Consider the following 23775-nt stretch of genomic DNA (forward strand, 5'->3'; position numbering starts at 1 on the left):
GGTTAACCTCAAAATCCTCACAACCCAACGACAACATAACCCCTAAACAAAACAACTAATTTTTGTGATAGCGATTCCAATCGTCTTTCAAATTTTTTATTCTGTATCAAAATGTTGTTTTTGTGAGCCTTGTTCATAGTGTTTTCAAATTCTGCGTCGACTACTGTCCGTTTTAATTTCACCACAATGGACAGAGTGGACATATTTTTCGTAAGTATACAAGTATTATAAGCTGCAATACTAACGTTTTTTCTCCGGCTTCAGTTATTCAACGTCCTCATGTTAGCATTGCATTTCATTGCTCAAAGATGCTCCCAAGGAGTATCATTTTTTATCAAAAGTTGATGGATCTTGCATGATTTATTCCAAAAATTTTCTATCGTGTGGTAACACGCAAGCATCAAACTTATGATATGACGATGCGGACCGTTTCTGTTGAGCATTAGTTCTGGTGCTTAATGTTGACCGGATGCCAATTCATTGGTCTCCACCAAATCACAAGTAGACCAAAAGGTAGGTCTGCCCGTCGAGATTGTCCCTCCAATTTGAACTGTTACGAAGGAGCATGTGGCTTCCAAACTAAACTCAGATTCAGCTGAGAATGCGCCTGTTGCAAACTTTCGCTGAAGGTAAAATAAGAGTTGTCTCCATCCGTAAATGTCTCAAAAATCATGACGAATGCAGCGGCCAAGTTTGAAATGTACTTTTAACTTCACTATCCTCGTAAGAAATTTGCAGTTTTTTGAGCCTCCCGCTTTGAAAACGATACTACAGCACAGGTGAACATTTCGTTACAGGAGTCGTTACTGTTAACCCTTTCGCAATAGTAATACTCAACACCCAATATAGCCGACGCTTCTGCGCGCTGAACGCAATCGGTAGCTTAAGCTAGGTCAACCCAAACAGATCTTCATCCACGCGGAGAAATCATATGTAAACACAATGGCTCGTTAACAAATGGTTAGAATCTCGTCCAGGCACATGTGTGTTGGCGGATTGGTGCCGCCCATGTTAAATATTGTGTAGTATCCCAGTGCACAGGAGTTGGATAGAACGACACCTCTAACAAAATGTTCACCTATGTCGCAGTATCATTTTTGAAGCGGGAAGCTCAAAAAACGGCAAATTTCTTACGCAAATTGTGAAGTTAGGAGTGCATTTCAAACATTGCCAAAGCGCTCATCGTGATTTTTAAGACACTTACTGATAGAAATAACTCTTATTTTTGCTCTAGCAAAAGTTTGGAACAGACCCATAGCTGTATCCATGAAGGACTAGGGCCAGTAAAATTGATGAAAGTATTTTTGTTTCTTGGCTCAGTTACCTGAAGCAAATGGTACTCAGGCTCATTTGCCTTTGAGCTATTTATCATTTCTCCTCGAGAAAATTGATTTTGATACACTCATTCGAACTTCCTCATGTTACTTATCTAATCCTCCATTATTCAGAAGTTTAGAGCCTAATAGAACACATGGCTTGTCTAAGAGAGGTCTAGAAGAACCCGAGACCTGGAGGTAGCTTTCATATGTTGAAACTGCTTTGGCAGAGTGAACGTGTGTGAGTGTGTAAATAAGCACAGGAATCCATGCGCAGCAAACGAAAATTTGTCGTAAAGTATTTTCTTGGTTTTAGCCTATATTATGTTCTGAGTCTACCATGAGTCTTGAAAAAAAATGTGATCGATAGCCTAATCTGACTTTATAATGTTTTATCTATTTTTACAGAATGAGGAAGACTTACAGTATGAAGAGGAAATCCTTAGAAATCCTTACTCAGTAAAACATTGGTTGAGGTACATTGACCACAAGAAAGAAGGACCTAAGTCATCAATAAATATAATCTATGAAAGGGCTTTAAAAGAGCTGCCTGGGAGGTAAGTCAAGTATCATTTCTAATGAAAGCTAAACTGAAGAAACATTTTGAAGTTTTTTTTTTACTTGAAGTTTTACAAGCAGCGTTCAAGAGTTCATATGCTTTTCTGTTGCTCTAGTTGAAAGATTAGGATCAGATTAACCAGTCAACTTTTCTAGACGGAGTTATTAACTTATCGAGCAAGCACTTAGCAGTATGGCCCTTTAATTATATCTATTTTCTATCCTTGTACTTTAGTATTCATGATGGCTTTTTCTAACATGCACATAAATGCCAAAATGTATTTTCCATTAGCAAGGGTTTTTGTGCCCCTTGTGTCTTTGGTATAAGATGGGATTAGCAAAGTCAACTAAAATCTCAGCAACTTTGCACCTAGATTTTTTTGTAATCTCTGCTAATTTTACAGCAGCCTATGATTTGCCACATGAAATTCACCAGAGACAAAACATATTTCATATGCACTGAAAGTGTCAAAACATTTCCTTTTAATTAGTAATTTGATTTTACCTTTTCTTCTTGATACAGCTACAAATTATGGTACAGCTACTTGAAAGTAAGAAGAAAACAAGTGAGGAAACTTTGTATCACAGATCCAGGCTTCAAGGATGTCAATAACTGTTTTGAAAGAGCCCTTGTATTTATGCATAAGGTATAATTTTCCTTTCATTATCATTGCTGTATTCTTACATTATATCGTCACCTTCCCGGCAAAGTATCACAAGCGCCATTTTTACCGAAATTGAGTTATGAATAGTTCCGAAATAACGAGATGCATTTACATACGAAAATAATCATTTTTTTTACAACAAATATGTAGAAATATGAATAAAAGTCGATTAAAGTTGATGTACTTTCGTATCACAAGCGCCATTTGGGAGAAAAGTATCACAAGCGCCAAGTTCGGCAACCGCCTACCTTTCTGATTGTTTTACAATTTTTGTCACGGCAGTCTTCGGAATGACTTGAAACTAAATTATTTTCGCATGTAATTACATCTCGTTATTTCGAATATAATATTTTTTTTTAGACTAAATATAAATAAATATTTAAAATACTCCATTGAAGTTGACGAACTTTCGTATCACAAGCGCCATGTAAGAGAAAAGTATCACAAGCGCCAAGTTGGGAATAATCGCTCATCTTTGAGATTGATTTTCGATATTAGTATCAACAACTTTTGGAATGACTTGGAGCGATTCGTCACTTTTCGGCCGAAGTATCACAAGCGCTATTTTTATTAAAGTTGAGTTATGGGTAGTTTTGAATTAATGAGATGCATTTACATACGAAAATAATATTTTTTTTTAGATTAAAAATGAAGAAATATGGAAAAAACTCCGTTAAATTTGATGGGCTTTCGTATCACAAGCGCCAATAGATTCTCAGAGTGCCCCGAGAAGCCGATATCACAAGCGCCAATTTTCAAAGAAAAACCCGTTTTTTTAAAGAAATTTTATTAAAATTCGAAGCAGGGAGGTGTGCTGGATCTATATTTCAAGTTTCAAGCCAAACATCCGTCTTTTACGGTCGCAATTCAGTTTTTTGTGTCTCTTGAAAAGTTGGCAAAGTGGCGCTTGTGATACTTTGCCGGGAAGGTGACGATATGATACTTTTAGTTCGAAAGTAATTTAATTTTGTAGTAAAATTCAGAATCTAGTTCTGAAATGAATACTAACAGGGTATACATGGATGAAATTTATTTTCACTAGCCTTTTGAATTATCTCGCGAAATAGCTTTTTTTTTTAATTCTGTAAGTATAAATTTTATTAGTTTTCCCTCTATTAAGGTAGCTTTACTGAGAATCGTAATTTTTTGGACTGTGTTAGAACCCAATATTTATCAGAGAAGATAATGTTTGATGACATTAATTAATAACACCCACAGGTCTCAAAGAAATTGAAACACAATTACCTAATAACCCAGGTTCTAACTGATTCTCTCAGATTTTTGATGTCTGAATTATCATAAGAAGCCAAAAAAATCCAAATGTTTTTCAGAAATATGGAGAAGTTACTAAAGAATACCTCCTTTTGTGTAAAAACTTTATAGTGATTTTCAGTTTCCAAGAAAACGTCTTTTTTCTTCAGATAATTATTTCAAGGATATCGAATAAGATTTTTTTTTTTTTTTTTTTTTTTTTTTCTTATGTTGTACTCATCCGTTTCTTAATGGTTTTCTTTTCCCTTTCAGATGCCTAGAATTTGGCTTGATTATTGTGAATTTCTAATTAGTCAGAAACAAATTACTACGACAAGGAGGGTGTTCGATCGAGCTTTGAGAGCGTTACCAATTACTCAGCACCATCGAATTTGGCCTCCTTATTTAGAGTTCGTTAAGAGCTACAACATAACTGAAACAGCACTTCGGGTTTTCAGGAGGTATCTAAAGGTATGATACCTTTTTGAAGTTTTTTATTTTGTGCAATCATTTGGCCACTCTTTTGTGTCATATGTTTTTGTTTTTCTATTTAAGATACCCAAGATTTTTCCAAAAGTAATGCAACAATGAGCTTGTCAAATAATCTTAATTTTGAGAATTTTTGAAAAGTGAAAAGCATGCACAGTCCACAAGAATTTTCCTGGATTTTCTTGAATGATATTTCTTAACTCTTAGAAAATGAGCGTAAAGTTGCGTTTTTTGAGCTCCCATTTCTATGTGCATTGCCAAGGAAGTCAAATGGTTAGATGGCGTCCGAAAATATTCATCTGGCTACGGGTACACTTTTGCTCGAGCAGAGCCTATGCTGAAGTTTATGGTCTGTGCAGTCGCGCATTGATGCATGGACCATGAATCATGACAGAGGAATCTTGCAGACACAAGTGTACCCACTGCCTGGAGATATATTTTCAAACGCCCTACATATAGAGTAAAAAATTATTTTGACACATGTGTCTGCCAAACTGGTTCAGATTTGTCAACAATATCTGAAGCAACATTCCAAGATTAAATCAAACTTTAACATACAGACTTTTTTTTATTGTGTCATGTCAACCCATGATTTGCATCTGACTCAAAATCAATATGAAAATGGAAAGGAATCTTTTGTCCATGTGAATCTGATGAAATATTGAATGTTTTTTAGACTTGAAAACCATGTTATGTTAACAATGGGTTAGTTGGGCTGGTCATAGAATCACTAGTTTCTACGCACAATATTAACAGAGATATCGCCCTTCAAAAAACATGACGTATAATGTCTTCCACCGCAGTGGTACGCATCATGGTTTCTTTCACCTTGCATCCATCTTAAACACATATTTGTACTGGTTGTTGGACTGAAAACATGCATGAAATCAAGGTGGAAGAAATCATTGTATGCACCACTGGCAGATAATGTCATACGCCAAGTTTTTTAAGTGCAATTTCTCTGTTAATATCGGGCCCTGAAAGTTGGTGTTCGAGTAGATTCTATTATTTTTTGCTGATCTATAACATGAAATAATTAAAGCATGATTTTTGACTAGCGTAACTGATTAATTTTCATAATTTTTTGAGAATCATTTGCTTGTTCCTAAAATTATTATTTGTTTCAACAGCTTTGTCCTGAAAACACTGAAGACTACATTGATTATCTAATCTCTATAGATAGTTTAGATGAGGCAGCAACCAAGCTGGCTGAAATAGTAAATAAGGAAAATTTTGTATCAAAACATGGTAAATCTAATCATCAATTGTGGAATGAGTTGTGTGAACTGATGTCGAAAAATCCCCAGAAAGTCAGGTATGGCAACAAGCTTTCAAATAAATTGATTCTCCTGTAAAATTCCTCCCCTGGAATTTGTTTACCTCATTAAGGAAGTAAGTTTGATGAACGAGGGCCCCTATTAGGTCTCAAATGCCCTAAACAAGTGCAAGCACTTTATAATTTTCGAAATGGTCTGGAGGTTCTTTTGTGATTCGCTTTAGTTGTAGCTGTTATCCTGCGAGTTATGCAGCCTGTCACTCTACGTATTTGTGACGATGAGGTGAGGAGTGCAATGGGGAGAATAAGGAGCTGTATGTATGTATAAGTTGCTGTGAAATTGCACAAGGGGATAACTATTGATAAATAGTTATGGCTATCGTTGTTGAAGAGATGATGAGTTGAAAACGCTGATCACCATTTACTTTGCATTTAATCCAGCTCTCTATTTGCCAAGTCTTTCTTTTACCATAATTTCTTTCCTGCTTCAAAATCAGAATATCCAAATTTTATTCAATTCCAAGTGTTATTTTCAATTGTTTTAGATCTCTAAATGTAGATGCAATCATCCGCGGAGGACTAAGGCGATACACCGATCAATTAGGACATCTATGGAACTCGTTGGCTGATTATTATGTGCGCAGTGGTCTTTTTGAACGAGTAGGTTTTGTAACCCTAATTTAATCCGAAACACCTTTTTTCTTTACCTACAAAAATGCTACCATACTTCAAAACTTTGGTTAGGATACCTAGGAGGCAAACTTCAATGTTTTTTAACAATTTGTTGGAGTCTTTCAAACCATCAAATGAGTCTTCAGTTTTTTCTCTTTCTTCTTCATCAATGATAAGAAACCTGTGGATAGGACCATTTTTGTTGTTTAAGGGTGATGCATAGCCTAATTGGACGTATCTCTGTCAAACGGAACCAAGCGCCATTGGGAGAGGGAGGCTTGGATTGGCAGCGGAATCGAGCATCGGGCTCATTCCGTCCTATACTCGCAATGCCTTTCTATGGCGCTTAGTACCGTTTGACAGAATGCGCTATTCGACATTCTAATTGCCTCCAAAAGAACTCAAATTGGCGCTTAGTTCCGTTTGACAGAAATACGTCCAATTGCTGTTTAGTCTCAGCACTTATAGAATGAAAAAAATTAATCCATTTTTGTAACTGTAATCATGAATATAGCAATCACACCTACGTCTTGTCAATATGTACGTATCTGAAATATGTATAATTCGCATCTCTTGCTTTTAAAAACACAGTAAACGAATTTCATCTCATTCCATCATCGCATTTCATCAGGATTTATTTCAAGTCATGTGCTGAGAAAGCTGATCTGAATTTGCAGAGATTGTTTAAAAACTTTGCAATCTTTGTTTCATGTCACACCAGGTGCTGCCATCAGAGATTTTTTCAAATAATAATGTATACCGTTCTCTGTTCTCCCAGTCTGGACTAATTATTATGATATTTACCGTAACCATCCTTTTTCAGGCAAGAGATATTTATGAAGAAGCAATTCAAACTGTGCTTACAGTCCGTGATTTTACACAAGTGTTCGATGCTTATGCTCATTTTGAAGAACTCACTCTGAGTAAAAGGATGGAAGAAATTTCAGAAAAGGAGGAACCTACAGAGGAAGGTATTCAATTTTTGGACTCTTGTTAAACGTACACATCCTTGCTGTCAAGATGCGGGTTGCCCACTCAGCAAGTGCAAGAATGCAGAGCTTCATTTGTCTCTTTTCTTTATTCGATCAGTATTTCATGTTTTGGAGCATTTCGTTTAAATTAATACAATCGATTAAAGGAATGTCAAAAAAAGTTTCTGTTACATTTTTGCCTCATTACGTTGTCTTGCACAGGAAGGAGCTTATCTTGATTACATTGTTTCAGTATTTCTTACTTGAATTTTATTTGTTTGTAAGAGAACCTCCCCATGAATTTTTCTAAAATTTCTAGTGATTTCTCTTTACCCCTCTGAGAAAAGACTCCGAAATTTTCAGACTAATTTGTGTGATAGTTCTCTTATGAAAATAAATTGTGTGTAGTAATACTGGAACATTGTAGACAAGATACATTCCCTCATCCGGAAAACCATTATACATCCTGTTAGTTGTGGGGTCAAAATGGTCAGAAAATGACAGCTGTAATATTTTTTTCTAGATTTTCAGAAGAGAAAAAAGATAAAACGGCAACATACCAATAGATCAAGTATTTTCTCTTTACAGGAGTCTCTTGAAATCAATGCATCAAGATATTTTTAGTGTTCATCGTATTGTACAGTGAGCTGACTACTGAATTTCTGTGTTTTTGAGCGGGTAAGATGAGATGCAGGTGAAGTGGAGGTATTTTATTGGTCGATTTCTTTATCCGCTTCCACGGAACTCTCTTTTTTAAGCTTATATCTGGCCAAATAAACATGAAGCTCAACAGGTGCCGACGAGGGAATCAACCTATCTCACAGCTCCATTTCATCTTAGTTTTGTCATCTAGTCGGGTCAAGAAACGAAGAATAGCAAAGATCTTCCTGCTGAAATACACCTGTAACTTATATGATCTTTTTCTAAAAACATTACTTGTCCTACAGTTAAAAGCCATCTGATTGCCAAAAATTCACAGTTGGTACACATAAAAATTATTAAAATTTTGAAGTGCGAACAATAATGCCTCATCAATTTAACATTGTGACTATGCAGTCAATGTAATGTTGTACGGCCAATTGCCATTATTTTTCAAAATATGTAGATAAACTTATTTTAGGAACAAAGAAAAACTCACTGATAAGGTGGCAATTTGAAATATGTTCTTTCCCATTAGCTGAAATCCTTTTATATTCTTTCTGGATTGAAGTAAAATGTACTTATCCTGTTTTTTTTTATCATTTCAGAGAATGTAGAAATTGAATTGAAAATGGCGCAGCTGGAATATCTTATCGAAAGGCGGCCTCTTCTCCTCAATTCTGTGCTGCTTCGTCAAAATCCTCACAATGTCCACGAGTGGCATAAAAGAGTCAAATTGTACGAAGGCAACCCTCATCAGGTATTTACATTCAACAACTATTTAAATCAGAATCAGTGTAACTGCATTAAATGTTGCCTAGTTTCCTTTTTTGTGCAAAAATATTTGTAAAACACTCCTACAAGCCCCTCTACCTACACTTTAATTCGGAATTTTTTAACAGGAAGATCTAAAATATCTTTCTATGTGGATGGTAAGATTTGTTAATTATCAATAATGAATCAGTACTGGCACTGATACCATAATTTTAAATTCATAGTTTTAAAAACGAAGATTTCTTTTTCCAAGGATGGTAGCGTTTGTTCAATCATCCTCTCAAGGCATTTCAATTAAAATTTCACTAAAATTTTCCTTTCAGATCATCAACACATATACAGAAGCTGTTCAGACTGTTGATCCCAAGCTAGCTGTTGGCAAATTGTTCACATTATGGGTCTCATTTGCCAAATTTTATGATGAAAACGGTCAAGTTGATGATGCAAGGCTTATCTTTGAGAAAGCAACCCAAGTGCCCTACACCAAAGTTGATGATTTAGCTTCAGTTTGGTGCGAGTGGTGTGAAATGGAGATCAAACACGAGTAAGTTGCATCAATTTCATTTTTTTTTATTCAACTTCTTCTTTTTCCAAGCTGTGACCATAAGTGCCGGCCCTCCTAAAATCGGACCTGTGCTGTACTAATGATAAGTCCAACTGGACTCAAACCACATCCAGAGTTGCTTTCTGATTGGTCGTGACTTGTGTTGCGCCAAACAGCATAAATTCAAGAAGGATATTGTGTCCTAAATGAGTTTTTGCCCTCTGAAGTGAGAATACTGTGTATAATGCCGAAACATTATGTCACCTTCTATGATCAACAACTCGAGTTAGCTGACTTGTAAGTTTCGCCGTAATGCATTTTGTAACTGACAAGATGGCCAGTTTGTACGAAAGTGAAAACAGAAAAAAATGTAATAGATCAAGAGTAATCTACTCTATCACAGATAACAACCCAAGAGCTTTTCTTACACTTTCATAATTATCATTCAATATTATTGAGAGTCAGCTAATGTAAGCACTCTGTTTTGTACTTATTTTGTTCACCTCTTTTCTACCTTGCTCAACAGCCTAAGAACAACACTCCATGCACTCTGTTTTATATTTTCAGAAACTATGATGAGGCTGTAAAATTGATGCAGAGAGCGATAGCAATGCCGGAGCATAAAGTTGCTTACCATGATGAGACTGAAACAGTTCAAAAGCGACTTTATAAATCACTAAAAGTGTGGTCAATGTATGCAGATTTGGAGGAAAGTTTCGGGACCTTCAAGGTAAGAATATCATAGAATTTGGGGGAAAAAAAATGCTGATGTAAAAAAAAGCACTATGTTAACAATTGCATCTTAATCGGAATCCTATCATCCTCTTTCTAGACTGCCGCATGAGGGCATTAACTCTTAAGTGCTATTCTAATTTTCCGAGACCAGTTATTCACAGAATATTTCCCTGTTTTGTTCTGTCTCCACGTTCAATCGCCTTTAATTTAAAGTTGAAAGCATTTCTATCGGGAAGAAACCCAAGGTATAATCTCTTCTAAGTTTTTTTTCATAATAAAATGCTGCAAGGAGAAAATGCCTGTGGAGAGTAGGCGTCGCAGAGCGCCCTAGCGCCCCATAAAAGCGGCTTATACATATACAAATGCTGCAAAGTCACTTCATGTTCAAAGGTATTGTGGGGGATTGGATGTTTGAAGTTTTAACCAAGAGATAGTATGCTCTACCATCCACGGGTAAATTCGCTTTAAGCAGCAATGCTGTTTGGCAAGCAGACCAGTAAAAATCAAATATGATAGAATTAGCATTCTATTTCAAACTTTGTACTAAAACTGAAATAGGGTCAAGGAAACTGAGCAATTCATTGATTTTAGGTGCTTAAATAGGAGAAGAGAATACCTTTGTTTCACTCATCTTTCTATTGAACATCAATGCATTGAGTCTGACAAGAATGACGTAGGCACTAAACCAATCTACGTTCTGATTGCTGGTAATTCCATTATTCTTAATTTATTTTATGTTCTGAATTTAAATCAGAATGTGGTTTAGCATTCCGAAGTGTCTGATGAAGAATTTTCAAAAACTTTGAAATGAAGGAAGCACATAGTTCCTCAATAGACTGATGTAGTGACTTTGTCATTCGATATTTGTTACATTTGATGGTTCGACACAGAATCAAAAGGACTCTTTTGATATGGATCGCTTTGCCTCAAGGGCAGCACAATTTAATAACAAAATATCGAATCATGCAGCCACCAATCAGTCTATAGCTATTGTCAGGTAAAATAACAAGAGGAGATGGGGGGAATCACGGTGAGTCATTGTCTAGTAGGTGAATAGTATTTATTTATCCAGTTTAACTATTACTTTCAATCCTCACTCTTTTCCTTAATCTTTTTCAGTCTTGCAAATCTGTCTACGATAGAATAATTGATCTGAAGATTGCAACACCTCAGATCATCATCAACTATGGTGTTTTTCTTGAAGAACATAATTACTATGAAGAGGCTTTCAAGGTAATGTTATCACTCCACCATTTTTACTTACTTAAGTTTCTTCAGTTCTTGCTAATGTGTGTAATTCTCCCAATGTCTCTCACTCAAAATTATTCAATCATGATGCAAGAGTGAAAAAGCAAATCAAGAAAAAATCTCAGGCTGTTTGAGAGTCTGCGGCATCTGAGAGCTGCAAGTTTCCTTCTCAGGAGTTTTGCTTTTCACTAGGGGTCCGCGAAGCGGCGATTTTCAAAGGCGAAGCGAAGCGAAGCGAAGCTTCGCTTCGCTTCGCAATTTGCGAAGCAATGCGAAGCGAAGCGGACAAAAAAACCCCTTCAAATACGCTGGATGCAACCCGCGGAATTTCGTAGCGGTTACTCCAGCGAGCCGCGACTCAGCGTGCGGCAGTGGTAAATTTCATTGAACACTGGGAAATACGTGAAAAATACATTCATTAAATTTGCCCCCTCTTCCCTTAAATTTTAAGAATGAATTTTTATTGAGATGCCAGCAGATCTAAGATTTTTTTTTTTAAATTTGTCATCGGTTTTGCTTTAATGATCACGGAATGATAAAAAATAAAAACTGTTTTTACTTTTTATTTTTAGTTTCCTTTTAATTTTTTTTATCTAATTTAATGTAAAACAAAGAAATACCTAAAAAATTGTGGTAAATATAATTTAAAAACCATTGATTTAAACTTCTTAAGAAATTTTATTATTTATATTCAATTCAAGAACAAGAACACAAAGTAAAAAAGTCTCATAAGACGTAGGAACAAATAAGATAAACATTTGTTACAAATGTTATGAAAAAACGATTTACTTAAGTCAGTGAGTGTCATTCACTAAGTGACATGGTAGGAACGCAGTCTTATATAAAAGAACACAGAACGTCTGAGAGGAAAGAAAATAAATCTACAATTTCTTAAGGATAATAAGAAAAATGAGCTAATAAAAATTGAAATATTGAAAACAGATGGAAAAAACTTCTGGAAGGAACAAAGAAAAAAATTTCCTCCAAGAAAAACAAACTAACACACTAAGGACTTAGAATAAGTTGTAAATAACAAAGTGTGAAAAAGGTTGTTGCAAAAACGGGTGGCTGATCGGAGGGAGATTTCAGGAACAACCCGAACAACCATAAAAAATAGGATTACAAAGTATTATATGAAAATAAAAAAAGGAAAAGTTTAAACAAGGTAGAAAAAAATCAGAAAGAAAACAAAACAAATTGTGAAAAAATTTGAATTACATACTATTCAAAAATCAAGATAAAAAAAAAAACAAAAGAGAATCAATTTCCAAAATCACAACCCTGCTTCGGAAGCTGCTTTGGAAGCACAAGAGATTCAAAATAGGCAACGGAAATTGCACTGAAGTACATTTCTGCACTGATTAAGTAGTTAGCGTTTACAATTTGCATTCTAATTTAACTATTAACAGTACTTAATTCATTTATGGGGTAGCTTTATTAATAATTAATAATAATTAAATTTTGTTAGTTTAAAAATTCATCCTTAGGTTTTTTGAAAACTGTTTCTTTCTGGAGGTAAATTATTTGAATTTTGTATTTGACTAGTATCACATAATGCCCATGGTCATATCTTCTCTAACATCAAACGCAGTAACTCTTAATCAGGCAAGAATCAATCACTAAAACTTCACGGAAAAAATTAAATTGCTGATTTAACAATTCAATTGCTAAAAAAAGTGACTGCCATGTTTCAATGTAGATTTTAAAACATAAAAATGCTACTTTAACCACCCCTGTGGTTAAAGTAGCTTACAATAGTGGTTAAAGTAGCATTTTTTTGTTGTAAAATGTACGTTGAAACGTATTTGAACACATATTTTTAAAATAAAAGTCATCATCAAGGTAGTGGCCAGTAACACCTAAATAGGAGTCCCCAGCTTTTGATGTCCAACCATCAGTAGTGAATGAAAATGAAGACATGGAATCTTTATCCTCGTCAATGGTTTTCTTTAACTCTGCTTTTTTTTCATTATAAAGTTCTGGAATAATTACCGATGCGAAATTGTCCGCTGATGGCACATGGTAGTTAGGTTCTGTCATTTCTATTAGTTCAAGGAACTCTGGTTGTTCAACGTCTGTGTATGGGTGGAAACCTTTCACAAGCCACTGCGCCGTCTTCTTTGTAAGGGCTTGGGCTTTGGGATGCTTGGAAGACCACTGAATTTTCTTTTTTTTAAGAACCGTTGTAATCAAGGGGTGGGCAGCTCCACATGATTCCTCCTTACGCTTTTTCTTTTCAAGTTCAAGCCGCTCTTTGTCCGCGTTATAGGTCTTGAATGCTTCATCGTGCTTCCGTTTCAGATGGTCTGATAAAGTTTTGGTTGTACCTGAAATCAGAGGAAGAGAAAAATTGAAAATGTAAACCAATGATCAATCAGTATGCAGCTTCTAAATTATTTATAAAAATAGGTACAGCTTTACCGTGAACTTCCACAGAGTTTGACTGGTTCATTACATTCTATTCTGTAGGCAACAGGATCAGATGAGATTCAAGAGCGAGTAACATTGGCCATGCAGATGACCATGGAAAATGAAATGGAACGAAAGAATTGACATTATAAATTGTTACTCTGCTCCACAGGTTTACAACTTTTCCCTTTCTTCTTTCGATGTAATTTCAAGCACATAGTTTAATACTTTGGACAACAAAGTTTCAAACATCAGAGAGAAAGAAAAATCAATTGCTTGTCTGCCAAACTGGAGGAAATAAATAGGGATGGCAGAAATAAAGAGCATAATTCCAGCCATGATTGTATTTGTGTATTATAGATTTTATGTGATGGCAAGAAGAAGCAGATAGCTCCAGCAATGAATTTGAATCAGCAAGAAATTATGAGAGGTACTTACCAAATGGTGTTTTAAAGATGAGATTACAATAAATGCACTTGGCTGTTTGGTCCTTTCGGTCTTTTGCTTTGATTGATACATAATGTTTGAATAATGGCCTTTTAGACACATCTATCTGAACGTCAGTGTTACTAGCTTTGTTTACCTCCTTTTCAGTTGTGTCGCTTTCCTCATGTTCTGTGAGATCAATGTGGTCATCATCCATTGCCATTACTGATTCGGAAACTTCAAACTTTAAATAACTGCACTCCGCGTTTGTGATAAGGAAAAATATGATGGAATTGAGGTTAGGAGACGAGAGACGGCGCTAAATAACGTAAATAATGCGGGACGGCCGCAAGCGCATGCGCAAAGAACCGGCTCACGGTATCCATCAATCATCGGCATTCGGCATCAATTGCGAAAGCGCGCGAAAATTTGAATTACCGCGAAATTTTCGCTTCGCTTCGCTTTTCCCGACCTCGCGCTCCGTTTTGCGAAGCGAAGCGAAGCTTCGCTTCGCTTCGCAAAATGCGAAGCAATGCGAAGCTTCGCGGACCCCTACTTTTCACCAGATAGTTTCATCTCAGCCCACAGCTCACACTATTGTATTAGTCTAGGACATAAAATTTTATTTGATTAGATGGATTGAAAGCACTCTTATGTTCTGAGGACTCACTAAATATGTAATTTCTTTTCCTAGCATAAAATTAGTCAATACAATTTTATATTCACTCCAAATAATTATTCTAATTCTAATTTTTTTAATGGTTTTAGTGTGATTCAGTCTGAATCTAAGCGCATTTAAAAAATATTTTTAGTTTCTGGAGGCTTTCAAAATTTTTTTTGTCTAACTCAAATGCTGAAATTTTTGTTTGTTTCATTTAGGCCTATGAGAAGGGTATCACATTGTTTAAATGGCCAAATGTTTACGATATCTGGAACACGTACCTTACCAAATTCCTGAAGCGGTACGGTGGTAAAAAGTTGGAACGAGCGAGAGATCTCTTTGAGCAATGCCTTGAAAGTTGCCCTCAAAAGTTTGCAAAGCGTAAGTTTAGAGATAACCAGTGTATACTTTCCGATTTAGTTATTTTAGTATGTTCTGATTACGTTGAAGCTTATTTGTAGTATCAAGAACCATGAATAATTGAATTGATAATTTTCAAAATGTGTCGTCCACTTTCCAATGCCATGCTGCTGAGATTGTGCAGTTCATTCATTTATTTGCTGAAAATCTGAAATAAGCGCTTTCACTTTGCTAGTAAGCAAGCAAGATAAGAAGGCAATGTGATAATTTTACCGCAAAAAATGGCTTTCAAGCCTATCGTTAGATTTTTTCAGAACATAAAGAAAGTGTTGCCAAATTTTTGCGGCACTGCCAAGGAGATGGCATAGTAAAAAAAATAATCGATTCAATTCAAGCTGAATTTCTCCATTGTTTCAAACTAAACAGTAGTGTCTCTGGAATACACACAGTAAATTATAGGTAACCGAAAAGAGTTTCTATCTCATACTTTTAATACAAATGGGTTTTGTTGATAGAAAGTTTTGTTGAAAAGACCTCTCTCTGCTACCAAGCTTGATGGGTCATGAACAAATTTTGGTTACCTGTTTTTATCTCCTTCAGGTTTAAATTTAATATTTTCTTCTGCATCAGTAACTATCATGAATTTAGATTAAATTTACGGTGAAAAACGGACAAAAAGTTCATCAATCATTTCTCTATTTTTTATTTTACTGAGCTAATTTTTCTATTTCAGCACTGTATTTACTGTATGCTAAACTTGAAGAGGAACATGGTTTGGCCCGGCACGCAATGGCTGTTTATGACCGAGCAGTAACGGCAGTTTTGCCTGAAGAGCAATTTGAGGTCAGTGTAATTAACCAACATTTATTTTTATCTTTTTTTTGCATGTAACTTTATAAGCTGCAGATCTTTACTTAATTTTTATCCAAATCAAAAATGCGCAGTTTAGATAAAAGTACATATAATTATGCAATATCAGGTCAATCTGCAGTGATTCCACAATAATGTTCTTGATATCAATTACATCAATTTTATTCTGAAATTTCAATAACAATATTGAAATCCTGATTCTGACAAGATTCTTCAAGAATACATTTTGATATAGTCATTTCCATAGTGTTCCACTTTAGTTTTGCTCCTATACTGAAGATTAAATTTTTCTACTTTTTTAGTTCATTGTCTGTTCACTGAGGTGCAATTTTCTCAGTTATTCTATTGATTTTAATTGATTCTTCCATTTTTTATACAGCTTTTCAACATATACTTAAAGAAAGCAGCAGAAATATATGGCGTTCCCAAAACGAGACAAATTTATGAGAAAGCCATTGAAGTCCTCACCGATGAAAACGCTCGAGAAATGTGCTTAAGATTCGCAGAGATGGAAACCAAATTAGGAGAAATAGACAGAGCAAGATCAATTTATGCTCATTGCAGCCAAATCTGTGATCCAAGAGTAAGATTACTGTTTAATATAATTTACATTTTGTATCATCTTAAAATATTGGCTTGTTTGTGTCTGCGTACACAGGGTGATACAAAAGTTCCTCACCACCAGCACCAGGCATAACCCCCATAACTATTGAACGAATTGAGATACAGACTCGAAATTTTGTTACTGCTCTTAGGTCAGAGGAAACGACTCTCGAAAACCTCCAACATTCTAGAGGGACCACCCTGATAAAGGGCAAGAACCCTAGGTTAGGGTGTGCCTTATTTTTGAGTTTTGCGAAAATCAAGTTGGTCAACCCCTAAAAAGTTTCTATGTAGTCTCTAAATGAACCTTCTAAAAGGAAAAAATTTTAAAAAAATTTTAACCCGTGCCTCAAAGGGCCTAAAGGGCCTAAACCCAAAATTCAAAAATTTTGGCAAACGACACATCAATTCTGAAGGAAAATGGCAAGTTACGGCCCTTTTAGGGCAGAAATTTCGTCCGTTTTGCCGTATCTTGAAGCGTAAGGTCACAAACGGCCCAATGACGACGTGAGGCTATGGGCTGGCGGGGCGCGCCGCGGCCGGCCCGCCGCTGAGCGTGCGCGCGCGGCAGGGTTGCGCATCGCCGCTTTACACCGGCGTAGAGGAACGAACGGTGGGGTAGGAGGGGGATATCCGGTGGAAGAGCATCCACATTTTCTATCCATAATGAAAATGCATTATACTTTTTCAATATAGATGAGGAAATATGAGCCATACAAGGAAGTGATGAAAAGAGTGACAAATACATATATAGTTTGTACGGTTAGGAGTGTAAGTGGGGAAAATTTGCCGTAACTACAGAACAGCCCTGAAAATCTCCGGGAAATAAAAGCTGCTATTGATGAGAGGTTTGCATGAGAGGTTTAATTAAGGACTAATTAAAAAGATAGGTGCGATGTTGTCGAATCGTAAGCCCTTTACGCGATCAAAAGCGATTAGTGTAAATTTAATTGGAAAAGTTTAAGAAAAATTTGATGAAAGAAAATTGCCCCAAATTCGGGAAGTGCTTAAAGTGTTTTTCTATTATGTGAAGTTTTCGCACATTAATGTCAATGGCGGTGCGTCGAAAACCTCTGATCTTGTAATTCCAATATGGAATGAAAAATGTAGAATCCCTGTGATACATCCATGTTTTTAAAAATGTTTACATTTTTATGAGGAGTGGAGGCGCGTATCAAAAAATGCTAGCCGTCGATCGCTGGTTCAAGAGAATTTGGAGACTGATTTTACGGCAAAAATCGACGTGTTATTCGACATTGCTTTATGCAATACTCTAGATATCATGGAAAATGAAGAGGATAAAGCATTTTTAATTCTTCAGAAAAAACCTGAATGAGAATGCATAATATCCACAGTGAAGGATACTATCCTTGCAGCAGAGGTGAGGAGAGCAGACAAGAAGAAAGCTCGCGCCCAGGAGAGAGTTTCTCGACAGGAAAAATTCACGCTCGCTTATGAGTCCCGCCAAACGGAAGAAAATAAGTTTTTTCATTTCATATGAAATCACTGAAGGTTTGATACATCAATAAGACTTTGTTTACCCTCCTTTTCATTGGTGTATTTGACGCGGCATCAATTAGAAAGTTTTATTCAATCGGTTCAATCTGGCTTCGCCAACTTACAGCTGATGTTGATTGCCTGGCCTTACCCACGGGGCTAAAATAATGACACATTAGCCTCAATTACTCAAATCTTCCTTAGTAGCCGAGTGGCCAAGGGCATTGCCCACGGTTATAAAGAGTGGGGTTCAAACCCCAAATTAAATCATATTGTTTCGAGAAACTAATATTACATTTTTGATTATAGCAAGTAACTGTGGCGGGGGGGGGGGGGGGGGTTCAGTACCAGAAAATGTAAGTGGGTAAGCCATATTGAACCTCTCGAATTAAACTTTCTAATTGATGTCACGTTAAATGCACTAATGAAAAGGAGGGTAAACATAGACACTATGTATCACAGGGATTCTACATTTTTCATTCCATATTGGAATTACTGCCATTGACATTCGTGTGCGAACACTTCACATAATAGAAAAACACTTTAAGCACTTCCCGAATTTGAGGCAATTTTCTTTCATCAAATTTTTCTGTCGAGAAACTCTCTCCTGGGCGCGAGCTTTCTTCTTGTCTGCTCTCCTCACCTCTGCTGCAAGGATAGTATCCTTCACTGTGGATATTATGCATTCTCATTCAGGTTTTTTCTGAAGAATTAAAAATGCTTTATCCTCTTCATTTTCCATGATATCTAGAGTATTGCATAAAGCAATGTCGAATAACACGTCGATTTTTGCCGTAAAATCAGTCTCCAAATTCTCTTGAACCAGCGATCGACGGCTAGCATTTTTTGATACGCGCCTCCACTCCTCATAAAAATGTAAACATTTTTAAAAACATGGATGTATCACAGGGATTCTACATTTTTCATTCCATATTGGAATTACAAGATCAGAGGTTTTCGACGCACCGCCATTGACATTAATGTGCGAAAACTTCACATAATAGAAAAACACTTTAAGCACTTCCCGAATTTGGGGCAATTTTCTTTCATCAAATTTTTCTTAAACTTTTCCAATTAAATTTACACTAATCGCTTTTGATCGCGTAAAGGGCTTACGATTCGACAACATCGCACCTATCTTTTTAATTAGTCCTTAATTAAACCTCTCATGCAAACCTCTCATCAATAGCAGCTTTTATTTCCCGGAGATTTTCAGGGCTGTTCTGTAGTTACGGCAAATTTTCCCCACTTACACTCCTAACCGTACAAACTATATATGTATTTGTCACTCTTTTCATCACTTCCTTGTATGGCTCATATTTCCTCATCTATATTGAAAAAGTATAATGCATTTTCATTATGGATAGAAAATGTGGATGCTCTTCCACCGGATATCCCCCTCCTACCCCACCGTTCGTTCCTCTACGCCGGTGTAAAGCGGCGATGCGCAACCCTGCCGCGCGCGCACGCTCAGCGGCGGGCCGGCCGCGGCGCGCCCCGCCAGCCCATAGCCTCACGTCGTCATTGGGCCGTTTGTGACCTTACGCTTCAAGATACGGCAAAACGGACGAAATTTCTGCCCTAAAAGGGCCGTAACTTGCCATTTTCCTTCAGAATTGATGTGTCGCTTGCCAAAATTTTTGAATTTTGGGTTTAGGCCCTTTAGGCCCTTTGAGGCACGGGTTAAAATTTTTTTAAAATTTTTTCCTTTTAGGGGGTTCATTTAGAGACTACATAGAAACTTTTTAGGGGTTGACCAACTTGATTTTCGCAAAACTCAAAAATAAGGCACACCCTACCCTAGGTGTTACACAGGTGGTGCAGAAGTTTTTGATCACTCTTTATTTTTCTTAAATAGAGTGTGAGTGTTTTTTTTTAAAATTGAGAATGAATTCTGTATCTTCATTATCTTTTTGATTCAAGAATTTGTCGCGTTTTTTTAGAACAATCTTTTTCATAATTGGCTTTGGCTGTGCATATTTGATTAACTATGCAAAAACTACATCTTGAACCATGCGCAGTTGAGGAGTCAGGTGGAAAAACGGTCCAAGTGGGGTCGGCCCGTTTTTATGGAGGACAATCCTTTGGATTATACATGTCATTCTTAGGTGGATAAATTTTCAATTCTTCCTCTAAATTTTTTTTTAATTCATTAATTTGCATTAGTTTGAGACTTTGGGGCATTTTTTATCTCAAAACGTTTATAGAACTTTTATCAATGCTTTGATATCAATAACTTCATTTTGCGTCTTAGATGGAAAATTAAATTAGGACAGTCATTATCGCATTTTGCATTTTGCATTTTGTATGTGGTTGAGGCAGATCAGATGTAATATATTGCTTTTTTAATTTTCAGGTGACAAGTACATTCTGGCAGACGTGGAAAGAATTTGAGGTCCGCCATGGCAACGAAGATACTTTGAGAGAAATGCTGCGTATTAAACGCAGTGTCCAAGCCACTTACAATACTCAGGTATGATTGACACTTTTTTCAGAACTACTGCTGCTTCTTACTTCTAAAGAACACTGTAAAATAGTAAAAGTTTTGCTCATCTTGGGAGTCAATCTTTCAGATGGGAAGTATCTTTATCTCTTAGGACATATACATGTGATGGGTTCTTTACAGCGTGATTTTCGATATATTATTCAAAAAAACTTTTGTTTTTTTTGTAAAATGCGTAGACAGTATGAAACTTGATTCAAGAAGGGTGGTAAAAATTTTAGGGTAAAAACCAGTATAGAAAGAAGATTCCAATGTTATCCAAACTTTATCGTTAAATATCTGTACATGCAAACCGAGGAAAATTTTCAAAAAAATAAATTTACAATACATGCAAACGATTTTGGTCTTGTATTTGGCCGAACGAGAGATAATTTGGTCAAAGGAAGTCTGATCAAAGTATGATTCACTCTTAACTGTATAGTTCATGTACAATCTTACCATCCTTATTTTTCCATTACTTGTATAATTTTTCTAATGATTTTGATTGCTTTATCAAAATGACAAAGATTTAGAAGAGAATATTAGATTAGGGCGCAACTTTCTAAGAGGTATGTACTTTTCCTATAATGAAGTGACTCCGTGCTTTTTGCAAGTCTTTGTACAGGAATAAGAATCTTATTTTACGGAGGACATTTGTTCATGAGAGTAATTTTGTCAAATTTCATAAAAAAAAATAGAATTTCTGAAGGAAAATGGTATTATCTGTCCCCAAGAATAAGTTGCAATCGGTGTAGGTACTTAACTGTAAAGACTAAACAGCTTTCTCTCAGATGTATAACGTTTGATTTTATTTTTAATTTTAAATCATCAAAACGTCAGTCTGGTTTGACACTTCTAAGCTTTTTTTCTGGCAAAAATTTCTGCAAAATTTTTTTCTAAGTAGCGTTTCAATATTCAGCATCAATGTCCCAGTTTGAGATTTTTTTCTGTCCCTCCAAATTGGTTTGCATCCCTAGCAAATATTGGTCACCAGTGCCAAATTCTTGCATATGGGCCTATTTTCAAAAACCTCAAATTGGATGCATTTACAATGCTTTGTCTGTCTGTTTGATAGTTTCATCCAAATAATCTACTGTTTCCTCGTCTGTGTTACATTTTTGATATAATTTAATCATTTTTAAATTCATTGATTTCAGGTGAACATGATGTCAGCTCAGATGCTGTCTGCAAATACTGCTGCCACTGGCACCGTGGCTGACTTGACTCCTGGCATAAAAGACGGGATGCGCCTGCTGGAAGCAAACGCAGCGGCAGAACCACCGCAGCCGAAAGGAGGCAACATCCTGTTTGTACGTGGAGAAACTCAAGGCGCAGGGGAAGACAGGATTGTCAACCCTGAAGAGATCAAGCTGGACGATGATTACTCAGACGAGGAGGATGAGGAAGAAGAGAAAGAGATGGAGAATATTGATAGGGATGACGATATTGATGATGATAATTCAGATGAAAATGAAGAGGAGGAGGAAGGTAATGAACAGGATTGAATAATAAATTTTATTTCCTTGCCGTTTTCATGCTGTTTTTGTGTCCAGATGTGTTGCACTGGGGCTAAGCAGGCTGCTCAAATAAATTGCAACTTTTTATTATGAAATACTTCTTGGAAGGTGGATTCAAATTTTTGTTATGTTCAATGAAGGAACTAAAGTTTTGGTATTTTAAAAAAACAGACCAACCCAAGGTTCAGGTAAGGACAAGTTCTGTAGGATAAGTTACTGGTATTACAGTAGATCGCAGCACAACCTCGTGTAAGATCCTTGTACAATCAGAAGATCCCACCCTCCCCAACCCCAACTCATCCATCATTTGTTTCTAGAGTAAGGTTAAGCCAACAATTGATAAATAAAATGTTTAGTGGCTGAACCATTAAAAAATGAAAATAGTTTCAACTTTTCTGAGCCCTTTTCCATTTTCAATGCATTACATTGATTCATTTCAATGCATTTTCGATGCCGTTCACACATGGGGTAATACAAATTTAAGGTAGATATTCGTCATATCATGATTTTTTTTTAACATGTCTGACATAAATTACTTGCAAAAATCCTACAGAAGATTGTGCTGCTCACAGGTTTTTACATTGGCTCTTACGGAAGTCTATTCGTCCCTGGTTTAAGTGTAACAACTATGTATTTAGAAACGTAAAAATAGAATTTTCTCAATCATAAATCCTTGTGGATCTCTCACTAGACTTTTTTCCTTGTTTAAAATTTTAATGTCTTTTTCTTTTTTCAGAACTCCCCATTGAAAAGAAGAATATTCCTTCAGAAGTTTTTGGCAGCCTGGGAAAAGGCGGACAGATTGGAAACTAAGAAAACATAATTAATAATTGATGATTGAAAGAATTTGTGAATATTTCTTTCTTAGTCTAAAGATCTCTTAAATATTGTCTTCAGACTCAATTAAGATGTGTTTAAATCTCCTCTTGTACTTTAGCTCAGATTGTGTAATATATTGTAAATATTAGGGTCCCATATCTAGGAAAGTAAAAAATTAAATTTTGACATTATTTTTACAAAAACTTAAATGCGGAGGTTTTTTCCCCCTTTATCCTCTCAACCTATAAATAGTCCATCATTCAGACCAAGACCAAAGAAGCCATGAAGAATTTGATCTGAAATAAATTACAAAGGACAACTGGGCTGCATTTTGCAATTTGGAACTATGAGTTCTGGCTCGGTTTAAAAACAACGTATGTGCTGTTAGTTTCCCTATGCACATAAGTGTTTTTTCATAGTGACATTTCTTAAAAATTAAGGTCACTTTTAGTATCTTCTAATAGAGCAGAGCTCATCTTGAGACATAATCTTCAAGAATTAGTTGAACATGGGAGCTCATTTTGCTGAAATTCGGGTAGTTGGAGTATATAGGTGACCAGTTAAAATCTGATTCTCTCCAAAATATCAAAAGAGTCTCAGGAAGAAATTCCCAGTCAGAGAATTGTAAATCATAACACGCAACTTTGTCGGCCTCCTATGGTGTAGTGGTTATAGCGCTTGCTCTATGATCGGGAGGTCCCGGGTTCGATTCTCGGCCAGGCGACCCGAGTTTGATGGTCTCAAACAATGGTTGCCTGGGGCTGGTTCAGTAGGGACGGTGGGGGGATGGGACATAAAGCGTGGGATTAGCCCTTGAGGGCTATTTGAAGTGGTAAAAAAAAAAAAAAAAAAACTTTGCGTCGATCAGCACCGAGATGAACTTTTTGTATCAGTGCTTGAATTACCTGATAATTCTCAATTCGCCTTCGATATTGTGAACGGCAAATACGACTATCAAAATGATGTGTGCCAGTTATTACATATTTTACCTTT

The 23775-nt window shown here is 36.1% G+C and overlaps 2 protein-coding genes across 2 annotated transcripts; one reads left to right on the forward strand and one right to left on the reverse strand.

The window, feature by feature from the left end:
• Window positions 1–8: 8 nt before the first annotated feature.
• Window positions 9–22985, forward strand: fand (Pre-mRNA-splicing factor SYF1 fand). Its single transcript, XM_019052314.2, has 17 exons — window positions 9–210; window positions 1725–1873; window positions 2398–2521; window positions 4064–4261; window positions 5410–5594; window positions 6101–6215; window positions 7051–7198; window positions 8446–8597; window positions 8935–9155; window positions 9723–9885; window positions 11010–11123; window positions 14853–15015; window positions 15728–15837; window positions 16244–16447; window positions 20321–20437; window positions 21604–21934; window positions 22700–22985. Exons 1-17 carry the CDS (start codon window positions 187–189, stop codon window positions 22774–22776), a joined length of 2595 nt encoding a protein of 864 aa, XP_018907859.2. The 5' UTR covers window positions 9–186; the 3' UTR covers window positions 22777–22985.
• Window positions 11477–14531, reverse strand: LOC109041429 (E3 SUMO-protein ligase ZBED1). The gene is made up of 3 exons (XM_072299038.1): window positions 13986–14531; window positions 12932–13465; window positions 11477–11529 (listed from the first exon to the last, which is right to left on the reverse strand). Exons 1-3 carry the CDS (start codon window positions 14194–14196, stop codon window positions 11477–11479), a joined length of 798 nt encoding a protein of 265 aa, XP_072155139.1. The 5' UTR covers window positions 14197–14531.
• Window positions 22986–23775: the final 790 nt, after the last annotated feature.

Source organism: Bemisia tabaci, chromosome 4, assembly GCF_918797505.1.
Source record: "Bemisia tabaci chromosome 4, PGI_BMITA_v3".
NCBI lineage: Eukaryota > Metazoa > Arthropoda > Insecta > Hemiptera > Aleyrodidae > Bemisia > Bemisia tabaci.

Bases quoted from the DNA above. Each gene is read 5' to 3' on its own strand.
- fand (XM_019052314.2), top strand. From the start codon at position 187: ATGGACAGAGTGGACATATTTTTC. The intron at 211-1,724 runs GTAAGTATACAA...CTATTTTTACAG, and splicing joins ACAGAGTGGACATATTTTTC to AATGAGGAAGACTTACAGTA. The intron at 16,448-20,320 runs GTAAGATTACTG...TTTAATTTTCAG, and splicing joins GCCAAATCTGTGATCCAAGA to GTGACAAGTACATTCTGGCA.
- LOC109041429 (XM_072299038.1), bottom strand. From the start codon at position 14,196: ATGGCAATGGATGATGACCACATTGATCTCACAGAACATGAGGAAAGC. The intron at 13,466-13,985 runs GTAAGTACCTCT...CTCTGATTTCAG, and splicing joins CATCTTTAAAACACCATTTG to GTACAACCAAAACTTTATCA. The intron at 11,530-12,931 runs GTACATTTTACA...CGTATTTCCCAG, and splicing joins GTGTTCAAATACGTTTCAAC to TGTTCAATGAAATTTACCAC.